We start from the raw sequence: 12,004 nt of genomic DNA on the forward strand, positions 1-12,004 counted from the left end.
TGCCCAGGATACTCGAGTGTACATGTGGTTTTACATACCAACACCAACGCAAGGCACCATTGCTAGGGTGAATCGCGTGTGCCACTTTCGGTCCTTCTAATTGAACGCACGCAAACATAAACCCTCTGGTGTAAGCATGGCTGGCCTGCGATACCAACACAACTGTGTCGGGTTTGGGTCGTTACAGGAGGTCCTTATGTAAAAACCCCTAGCTGGACCTAATGCTTTGGAAAATCCGCTGGTCAGCCAGTGACGAATGAGTTTAAATTTGGGGTCAAAGAACAAACCTATGCTGCAGTCGCTAGTCAACCATCGCAGTTTCGCTGCCTTTTGCTGGCCTCACCAACTACCACATGCGCGAACTGATGGCATCCACGGAAGGAATAATTACCACGTCACCTTTGGTGCTTTTATTCTTCAAACACACTTTTTTATGCGAGTGAACTTCAAAGTCAACGCCGCTCAAAATACTAAGCAGACACATTCTCAGTAGCTTTCCAGACACATAAATTTGTTCCTGAAGCGATTCCCGCTGACATTGACTTATTTCTGATTTTTTGTAACGCGAGCCAATTTCCACCCGGCTGGTACTATTAGGGGGGACATTTTTTAAAAAGGATTTTGCTTTTCCATACCGGCAAATGCTCATGAACGCGTTCGAGGTCAAGTGTGTTCACCTTTGTCAAATCGTGAGATTGATCGGAAAAGAATAAGATTTGTCATCGTACCATGCTTTCCGAAGCGTGCCCGAACCGTGCAGTAATGATCTGAATAGTAATTTTTCTTCTTTAAGCATGATGCTTTGTTAATTCATCAGCCCTTTAATTTAATGAGGGAGAAAGTGAAAAACGAAATTTCATCATTAGCTTAAGCCATCAGTGCGAACACGAACCTTAGGGGCTTGAGGGTTAACGAGCAGAATTTTCATTATCACACATTCATTATCAACGGTTCAAGGACAACAATATTCAAATTGACGCTTAATGTCTCTTTAGACCTGTCTGGACTGGTGGCCAAGGTTTAAAATATCACTCCACATCATAACAAAAACATATTTGAAAAAGAGGGATTTTCACTAAGAATACTAATTCATTAAGGTTTTAATTGAAACTTATAAATTAATGATTAACAGTAGTTTTATTATGGATTTGTAGCATTTAACTTGTATTAACTTGTAACATTTGAGGATCTCACATACGGTGCCGTCGATGTATTATATCTTTCACTTACGAAAAAGAGTATGATCGAAAAAAAGAATGTAGAAACCAGAATGTTAATTTAAGATAATTGTAATGTTAGACATTGTTAAAAGTATAAAGATTTTTTTTCTTTATATCCAATTCTTTACATGTATCAAAATGTAAGATAATTATTCTATATATTTTAATCTAAAACCGAGATGAGTAAAAAGCTCGTCAAGGGACTTTCTATAGTTTTCGATGCACTTTTTTGTCAACTGTATTTGTAATTGTATATGTATTTCTCTAAATTTGAAATGTTTCAAAACGGTTTAAAAAAAACTCTAAATTGTATACAGATTCCCTCACAAGTTAATCCTAAAACGATCATAGCGGAATCATAACGATCAAACGATTCTTTCCTGAAGAGGTATTGATCAAAATTTGTATAGCTAAGATAGAACTAATGTATCTATCTTTATGACCACCGGAGAATCAGATTAAAATACAATATTGTAAAACATATAGTTTTATTACTTGTTACTTATTATTGTAAGACTGATTGTTACTTGTGCGACTTGTGTTAATATTATAAGACTTAATGTCACTTGTGTGACACAATTTGTCATTATTATCATACCAACATAATCGCCTTTCATGGCCTTGAGAGTCTTTTATTTACTTGTATATAACATTATGGGGCGGTCCCGTGGTACAGTCGTCAATTCGAACGACTCAATAACATGTCCGCCATGGGTTCAAGCCTAGAATGGACCGTCCATCGATAGCAAGGATTAACTACATTACAAGAGTCCTTTATGGAACACTATGGAGAGTCATTTTTCCGTTTCATCAACATTACAACGGTAGAAAATAGAAAGGTTAGAAATAAATAATGTTTAGATGATTTGTGTAGAGATAAAGCTTGTTTGCATATTTTATGCTTTTTTTCTTTATTCTATTTCTAAATATGCTATTCTACACCATCAATATTAAAAAAAAAGAAAAAAAAGTTAAATTTAAATCAATTTAATATATAAAAACATAGTTATAAAATATGTAAACAACGCCAGCGATAGCTACGGAGATATGTTTACTAAGTTTACAGTGAAGTAAAGATATGACAAAACAATATCATAAAGTCAACTATAAATAAACAAAGAAATAAATCAATAAATACGTAAATAAATAAATACAAATACAATCTAAATAAATACAATAATATATAAATATATGAATACATAAATGATTAAAGAAACAAACAAATAAATGAACATACAACAACACCAAAACTACATGATTATGTAAATAACATGGACATAAATAATAACAATAAAAAAATTAATTAAACAATATTTGCGAAGACCTTGATTAGATGTAAAACGAAACAATTTCTAGCTAAATTCGATTCTGTATTTAAATAAATAATTGATACATAAGAGAATTATTTTAAAGCATACCTGGGAGATTGAGAGAGTTTTTAGTTTTTGAGGTTTCTTGTCAGGATTTGAACTCCTAAGTTTTACTGTATTCTCAACATGCTAAAGAAACAAACATTTATTATTATTGTCATTATTATTATTATTATTATTTTATTTCTCGCAAGGAATGGTATAGTTGGACCTATCTCCACAAATGGTAATTAACAAGATAACAATGTACGAGAGAGTCGTTGTAAATTGAAACATCAATTACAATATGAATTATCTCTGCGAGAACCGAAATGACATAACAGCACATACAAAAGATAACCAAAGTCATCAAAGCATATTTCCAGTGTTCCAGAGTCATCAAAGAAAAAAGAATTCACATGTTCGACAAAGTTTAACCAATTTGTGTGATATCTTCATTTCACATGTTTATGTCATCATACCTTAGCACGATTTAAAGTAACTGTTTGTTTTATTATGCGACTCTCTTTGAAGGTCAGTTGTTATGCTGTTCTTGGCAGCCACAATGAAACCGACACAACCGATCGAACAAACCGAATATCATTTATCTGATTCTGGCCAGACGATTGTCCATTAAGCTCCCAGCAGTCATCTCGTCTTCTGGCCCAGACGTAAAGCGGATATCCTACACGGCATAATGTACACACAGGACCACTTCCCCACAGACACAGTTGCACAGGAAAGCAGAATGAACCGCAGACGAAACCATACACCGGACGCTGGAATGTTAGCTTCCACAAACAATAAAAACTTTAGCTTTTGCCCCTGCCGGTACGGCGGGACAACTTTATTTACACAAAAAACATATTTAAACAACGAACGAAACAAAAATAACAGACTCATAGCGAAGACCAGGTGTGCTGCGAACGGAAGTGGTCTGGTTGGGAAGTTGTCAATGGGTTCGCTAGGCGGGCGCAAAAAAAAACGAGCTTTCACGCAAACAAGTGCTTACGGCGTGTTCTTCTAGAAAAGGAAGCGCGAGGTTCCTTTTCACCAGTGAGCTTTTCCTAGAATCCTGCCCCCTTGTGGTCAAGAGGTTGCTATGTACAGGCTAGGGTTTCTATTGTTAGTTCTCTTACATATCATGTAGCACAACATAGCACATAGCAGGCAAATCGAAAGGCAAAAAAAAAACAAATTTCTTTGTCAAACTCCTTCAACTTCTAGCACGGATGTCGTGGTAGCAGTTCGATGAACCCGTACGCTTGGATCGCTTGGTAGCTGCGTTGTGCTACGCACTATGGTAGATTATCTTTGCAAAAAAAAACATTACTTAATTATACCTTTTGCTTCTTACCCGCGTCAGTATAAAAAAGTTAGTGCGTAGTGGAGCTTTACTTTGCTCTACAGCACCCACGAGCGGGTCAGTAAAAGTGAAAACACGACGGTGACTGCGGCTGGCAAGAGACCCTGCTGACCACTGCTACACTCACTGTCCGGCTCATCGAAGGGCTCGCTATGGGGATGAAGGTAAGGAAGGAAGGAAATTAAGAGGGAGAACAGGGTGAGTTAGTCAGCATGCCTCCAAAGATTCGTACATCAACAGACACACAAGCATAGCTAATCAACAACGCCAAAGTGGCAACAAGTAATTAGTACAAGTTTTACTGCGCATTTGTGTTATGGTGGTGTGGGTGGTAACTTGATGTAAACATTTGAACGATATGTAAGTGGACAAAAACAACAGTAATGAATTAGTTATGGAATCTTCTAGCAAAATTAAACTACATTGTTGTTCGAATTGATAAACGCGTCACATCAAGATCAACTGGGTCCTTCTGGCTTACTAATGTTCCTTACTCTAGCGAAACGGTATGCAAATGACAATTTAATGTTAATATATCTGTACAGGTTGAAGCTATTCATACCGTGAGTGTGTAATTATCCGGTAATGAATGAATCAGTGAACTTGGCAACTGGGGATTGGTAGGAAAAGTAGGACAAACTTGAAGAATTATTGACGGAAGGAAGTACACAATGGATCAATATTATGAAACAAATCAGTTAAACAGTATTATTGGAACGAAAACAAAGCAAATTTCAAAGACATTCCCTGGACATATTCTACAACTAGTACAAAAGCATACATAACATCTACATGGACATATGCTTATTTAGTATGAAAGCGAGCCTTCTCCTTTTGCTACTTTTGCGACTGTTGACCTTTCCATTTCCTCTTGGTTCAAGGATCTACCCGAGCCGAGATATCCTCGTAAGCTGTCTGAACCGAGCGCAGTAAGTGTTTCATCATCTCCTGCAAGCTTTAAACAACAACAACCAGCACCCTCGGGCAACCTGCTCTGTTTTCATTTTTATATTCCAAAAAACAGGTTTTTATGTGCGACGGTCTTCCACGCGACACGACTGTTACTATTTGTGTGCTGTGGTTGAAAAAAAAACTAGCGATAAAAAGTGTTTCTTACTACCACCTCTCTCTTCAGTTCACTTCCTCCCCCTTCCCGGGTGTGTTGTTGATCGCACAAATCAAGACGTTTGAGGTTGCTTCAAGGTGAACCACACGGGCATGATCGATGGTGATGCGAATTCCCGCGGTGTAAGTGTATAAGGTCAAGATATTCGTTTTAATTGTAGGTGCATTTGCAATAGTGCGAAATATTTAGTATCTTGTCAGAAATTTCCATACAGAAGATGTAAACAACTAGGAAAAACCACACACTACCCGAGAAAAGGGACGCTACAGATGATGTTTCTGGATGATAAAACAGTAAAAAGAAGCGTGTTACTTATGGAAAAGGTTCAGCTGCGACGGCAACGGAACAATTTTAATGACAAACAGATACTGACAAACACACACATAAACCAACCTGTAACTACACACAAGCTATATTATGGAGATGTTAACGGAAGCCAGTTTTTGTGCGATTGATTTTCGTTTTTTTGTTTTAATTTAAAACGCTAGATTAGAACAGAGAAAATCTAACGCTGCAGTCCAACGTGTAGTCAACAAAATAGTAATAACGAACACAAACAGAAAATGAAAATATTTTTGCTTTGCCACTGCACAAGCGATAAGCGCACACGGGGAAAGCAGAGGGAACCGATATTTACAGAATACCAATCACGCCGCAGGCAACGCGTCCACCGGCATTTCCAGTCTTCAGCGAGTCCGGATGGTTCGTCTTGCCGAGATCGTCCACCTCCGCGTGGATGACGATCGCCCGGCCGATCACGCTGCGCGCTCCGTACAGCGACACGACCGTGTCCGAGTAGGACGTTTTCGCGATGCCGTTCTCGTCCGCGGCAATGTTACCGAGATCGCCGACGTGACGCACCTGATCGTTCGGGGCCCCGTGGCTGACCTGCAGAAAAGCGTGCGCGCGACAACATGCCAATGCGGGATTGGTTAATATGATCCGTTGGGCCGACCGTTTGACGGGGGATGGAGTTACGTTGCCCTGCTTACCTTGTCGGGATTGTAGTGACCGCCGGTGCTGGCACAACCGTCCGTCAGGTCACCCTTCTCGTGAATGTGGAACCCGTGCTTGCCCGGGGTCAGCCCCACGACGTTGATGTCGATGAACACCGGCTCGGTGCATGACGGTTGCGAGATGGTAACGTTACCGCTCACGCCGGACGTACCCTGCAGGTAAACGATCGCCTTCCGTGGCTGGTCCTAGTGGGGAAGAAATTTAAATTTGAATGATTAATTTCAAAAAAATACTTGCGAATTTTTTCTATGACATAAACAGTTTTAGGAATTAAGGATTTTATGTTTTCAAAAGTGTGATTGCATCGTTGCATTGTTAGGGTAGATTTTGAAAAAAACTTCAAAATCTATTATAAAAAAGGAAATTAATCCATTGCCTAAACTGCAGTTGCTTGAAGTCCAAATGCTCCTGGCCACTGTGCAGAGAAACCTAACAGCAGTTGCAGTTTTGCATCAATTTCGTGACAGTATGGGCGTTGGTTTTGAATAATGGCTCCTTAATTGAGCTTTCCTGGCCACCGTAAAACCCATTCCTGGCCACCGTAAAGCGCGAACTGCAAGAAGCAGCAGCAGTGTACAGAAGAAGCGAAAAAAAAATCACCAAAAAGTGCCAACTTTCGCCACACCGCCAAACGTCATCAAACGCGTGTGTGTTTGTGTGTTTGCTGGTCGAAGCATACCCGAGTCTGTCCCGAGTTAGGATTAGCCATTTGTTTACATCGGGTCTTTAATAGAGTTAAATTGCGCTGATAACGTCAGCCCGACGATCATAGTCTCCTCCCCTCCTGGAACGGTGGGCATGCTATCCGTTTATCAGCTGTCTCGCGACAATAGATTGGCGTGACGAGATTCAGGCCCCACTGGTCGTATCCGTTTTGGACATCACTGTGTCAGCTTCAGCTGATTGCTGTATCAGTTCGCGCACCCTGGCACTTGTCCACCACACCGCTTCATTGGCGAATAGAAAGCGCTCGGTGTAAAACAAAAAACACTCGCTAAAAAGCGCTTTGATGGCGACTTTCAATCGAATCACACTTTTCTGCGTTTGCCTTCACGCCCGCTCTCACCTTCGCCAGCACGACGCACAGCACGGTCGATAGAGCAATTAGCACCTTCATGTTGATTTGCACTGCCCGGCACAGCACGATCTATAGCACAGTTCGACTATAAGTTACTTAAGGCCAAGCTTTAATACTGCCCGACACGGAACGGATGGCTCCTGAAGTACTTCAACTGAACACCTTCGAGTCTCGTCGACGAATGGCCGCGATGCAACGCGCTCTCGAGTCGGCGGTCGAGCAAACGTTACCCCGTGGTCCCGGTGGTGGTGGTGGTAGAACCTAAAATTGACTCTAAATTGTCTCCCAACGCAACTAGCGGCCTCACTACTACCACCACTACTTATCACCACAGCGAACCCAGGGGCGCACCTACGGAAAAGGGGGGGAGAGGTACAAGGCTCGATACACACTTGCAGCGGGCCCGTACGCGCGCCACCTTTATCGTTTCATCTCGTGAGCGCGCCACACACAGCGAACGCGCAGATTATGACGCGATGTGACGTGGGGAGTGTGAGACAGATTTAGCGTATTTTCCAGCCTCTCACAACGGACCGGTCTTCCCACTCGACATGCAAGTCGCGAGCGCACACCCTTCAGGGTCGTGGTGCCAGAACGATGGAGTTTCGGCCGGCCTGGAAGCGCACACTTGCCACCAATCACACACACGAACACAATGGGTATGGACGGAAACGTAGCGGACAAACCTGTCCCAGTCGCCGGGAAAGGATTAGATAGAAGGTGTCACTGTGTTTGTGTGGTTGTTTGTGCGTACGAGCTGGAACAGTGGACTGGTTTCTATAAGCACAAAAATCAGATCGATCTGTTATGCATACGCAAACATACCATAATTGGATAGTCGCGCAAGGTTGGCAATAGAGTTCGAGAAACGGTCGTACCCTAGCGGCCAATGACGACCTTAAGTTCACGTACACTTTTTTTATATCTTTACCCTTTATAGCCTGCAGGAGAGATAAACCTTGAACTATAGGCAGCGTCGATTTTGCTTTTAATTTCCTTAATAGATTAAATACTATCTTTTGGTTATTTGTCAAAAATACTAAATCCTAATTTTTTGAAGATTTGCTTTAAAAAAGTATTTTGAAGAGTCATCTTTACGCTTTCCTTTTGCTACCGAGGACAAATCACGGTTTAAGTAACATCTAAATATATCAATTTTTATATTTGACAAACAAATGTGTTTTTGAAAGGAGTTCTGCTTCTTCAGCAACTATGTGCTGAATCTCAGCAGGTCAATTTTAATCGTTTAAAACGATGGGAATCATCCGAAAGGGTCCCACGTGAACTGAAGCTGGTAGACAACGAACATTGTTTGTTGTATTACGAACAACTGCTCCTAAGTATCCTTAAAATACTACGAAATACTGAAATAGGAAGTAGTGGAAAACGATTGAAAACATGTTTTAACCTGGTACTCCTAACGATTATTCCCAAAAAAAGGCAATAACTTACAACACCTAGCTGTTCAATTAGTAATCCATCGTTTTTATCCAATAACTCCAATTGATTTATGAATAATAAACGATGTTTTTGCTATATTTCGAAGCTTATGTACTATGTAAGTTTTTTGCCCTTTTTCCCACTGTACAGAGCGTCGAACCTTCCATCACGGCACAATCACACACCAGGTGACATGTTGCTCCAGGCGTTGTACGGCCTTCAATTCTATTGACTCATTCCGCCAAGGCATCAAAACAATCCTTTCGAATGAGCATGAAACACGCATTTTGTTCTTTCCACGCTCTATTCGCCGGTACCACAGCTGCCTACAGGTATGTTTTGTGATGTTCAGAAACATTACCACGCAGGTTAATGAATGTTATTAAAATCGGGCTTTCGGAAACATGCAAAATTCTAAGCGATCATTTTGTGTCATCGATTTATAGCTGTGCAAGAAATCATTCTCCACTTTCCCGATCTTTCACACCGATAGTGCCGAACCTTATACATACGTGCGCGATGCTTCCCGTGCGTTAATGCTTTGCGCTACACTTACAACGTGACTTCCATCCGTCCGTACTGACTTGACGATGCTTCCGGTCGGAACAACCCCCCGCGAACACGGAAACACCAATGACCTTACGGCGGGAGAATAGCACACGCGTGGCTTTAGCAATCAGTAAAGGTCATCTGGGTGGCAAAAGGTGAGTTCCAGAGCCTAACGATCAAAGCTATTAGAACCCAAGCTCGCGGACAATGCTGGAATTTTTATCATATAGACTGCTGACCGTATGATTGTTGAAAGTAAAATTTAACAAAAGCTAGGAGTTTCCATGATGATTTTCCATGGTCTGGCGATGTGAACTAGTTTTCTGGGAAATCGGGGACACATAAACAAAGCTTGAATGAATCACTTGGGCAAGTTGTCGATCAATAATTTAGCAAAACAATGGCTGGTGCTAACTTGCCGGTAAGCTATTCAGAACACAAATACGTTCATAACAAAGGTGGAAAACGTTATTCTTTATGATTGCAGGAATGAACTCAAATTTCCAATTTACTATTATTTTTCATGTAATATCCCTAAACGCAATATTAATTCGTATTCAGCAAACATTTTTATTTTTTTATTTTTAGTATTAGTTATTATTCCAATTCCAATGAGGCTTTTTGGACCGTTCCATTTGAATGGCAAAAAAATCCAGAATCTATGACACTTTCTCTGAGTTATTGCTGTAGTTATTAATGCTATACAGATTGAAGTTTGATATTATTCGATTATTAAATTTTATTCAACTCTAATTAAACAATCTGATTGTGTTGATTTTAATTGTCTAGTTATTATTCATATTAACTATGTACTGAATTATTTTAAGTATTATACAAAAAGTACGGATTAAATTCATACTTGAAGCGTCTGCACCATTGAGGACCTGATTGTCCGGTTTCATGGTACTTGAGCAGTCGCGCTACTCTGCATTTGCCTTCATGACTACAAAAGTCAAAGGAAACTAAACCTGAATGTCAAACTTTTACTCTAACAGTAAAGTAAAACCACTGTCAGTTAGTAAAAAAAAACCCTTTTGTTAATCAGCGTGCCTTTTGCTTACATGGCTGTTTACAAACACACTTTCAAGATCAATTGCATGCCCCTCAATACATCTAAATCTTACCACGTGATGTACGTAAAGTGTAGCATAAATTACCTCACTGACATGTGCTTGATGCGGGCAGCTGGCATAAAGTTTCTGTGGAAACTAATAACTGCATAAATAAATAAAAATAAATAAAATATTGAAACCATCCGATATTACGTGATACAAAAAAATCAAACATACGTTTTTATTTAATAAGATACATTTACATTCATCTGTTCATCTAATTTATAGTATGTCTACGGCTAGGAAAAAATAATCAAAACTGAAAGCAAAACTATGGACGAATATTAAAAATATACAGTAAAAAACGTACACAGTATGTATATCTCCGAATCCGAATCTCCGAATAAGAGGTGCTGCATATCTAGGGAACTACCTGAACTCTTAAATTGTTATGATAGAAACAAGCCATTCAGCAAACGTTCAGCAAACATTTTTCTTTACTTTTTATTGTTTATTGTTAATTATGTTTAATTTCTACGCTGAATACGTATTTAGCTAAACTAGAAATGTTCGCATACAACTTTGCACAATATTTAAATTTTGCTTTGCTGCTATCGTTGCTTTTATCGCTTGGACGGTGGAAACTAACGGTCAGAGCATGGACTCCGTTCGCCAAAATCTGTGCGCCGCGACACTCAAACTCCTCTAATTTAAACTCATTTCACAGCCGCTTTAGGTGACGTCACTAATTTTTCAATAAGAAATTCTTCAACCAATGTAAGAAAGAAAGCAAAACAATGTATATAATTAATGTCCATTTAACAAGTACATTAAAAACGGGATAAACTTGGAATTTTGTACGACGGGACATACACCTTTGGCTAAAAATACGGGACTTATTTACTTACCTACTTACGTATATGACGCTACAATCGCTGTGGGGTCTTGGTTTGGCGACCGGTCTTGGTTTGTTCCAATTCCAATGAACTGAAAAATGCTTTTTTTCTTTCCAAAAACATAATTTTGCATACCTTCAGGCGTTACACATGGCGTTCATGGAGACTGATTTAGCTAAAATAGGTATGTCTTCCTGGCGGCTTACGGGCCACATGAAGCCTCCGAGGCTTCTGTATGCGGCCTTCGAGAGTTATGTATGCTGCCTCCGAGGGTTCTGTATGCAGCCCGCGATGCTACGAAATTATGATTAATCCAGGCTATATTTGAATGGAACACATTTATTGCATTAGATATTGCGGCCCGCAAAAGGAATTTCAGATTAACCCCTTGACAGTCTAGACTGATTGGGCTAGGTGAGCGAGCCTTCACAGTTTATCCCGAGCAGTGCTCGATATGTCCCTATGGAATCCTTTTTTGTATGAAGTGTAGTTTTGGTGTCATCGAAAACAGATACAATAAAAGGTGATAATTTTCTGATCACTTTTTTCAAAATCGCGACACTGTGGATGGGTTAACAAGTGGCCCACCGAACAAATGAGTTTGACACATCTTAGATAAACCAAAAATTTTCCTTTACACGGCAACATTAAAGGTTCTGTTTGTTCGTAGAAATATTGGGTAATAAACATTATAAAATATAGCTATAAATTGTCACAAGAGACTTCCTGGCGAAAGATGACTCATTATCTTGATAATGTAACTAACATGCATAAACGTCTGATTCAAGAGTTATGAAAAGGTGTGAAAAAAATCAAATATGGCATCGAGCCGGGTAGCTTCCAGTAGATAGCACATTGTAGATATTAACAAAACATACTAGCTGACTACAAAAGTGCCACCAGCACTATGT

General features: G+C 39.8%; 1 protein-coding gene across 1 annotated transcript; it reads right to left on the reverse strand.

The window, feature by feature from the left end:
• Positions 1-3,380: 3,380 nt before the first annotated feature.
• On the reverse strand, positions 3,381-7,382 carry LOC120949930 (uncharacterized). The gene is made up of 4 exons (XM_040367573.2): positions 7,145-7,382; positions 6,054-6,263; positions 5,699-5,949; positions 3,381-4,085 (listed from the first exon to the last, which is right to left on the reverse strand). Exons 1-4 carry the CDS (start codon positions 7,193-7,195, stop codon positions 3,974-3,976), a joined length of 624 nt encoding a protein of 207 aa, XP_040223507.1. The 5' UTR covers positions 7,196-7,382; the 3' UTR covers positions 3,381-3,973.
• Positions 7,383-12,004: the final 4,622 nt, after the last annotated feature.

Source organism: Anopheles coluzzii, chromosome 2, assembly GCF_943734685.1.
Source record: "Anopheles coluzzii chromosome 2, AcolN3, whole genome shotgun sequence".
NCBI lineage: Eukaryota > Metazoa > Arthropoda > Insecta > Diptera > Culicidae > Anopheles > Anopheles coluzzii.

Bases quoted from the DNA above. Each gene is read 5' to 3' on its own strand.
- LOC120949930 (XM_040367573.2), bottom strand. From the start codon at position 7,195: ATGAAGGTGCTAATTGCTCTATCGACCGTGCTGTGCGTCGTGCTGGCG. The intron at 6,264-7,144 runs GTGAGAGCGGGC...CTTCCCCACTAG, and splicing joins TGTGCGTCGTGCTGGCGAAG to GACCAGCCACGGAAGGCGAT. The intron at 4,086-5,698 runs GTAAATATCGGT...TCATCCCCATAG, and splicing joins TGCGGCGTGATTGGTATTCT to CGAGCCCTTCGATGAGCCGG.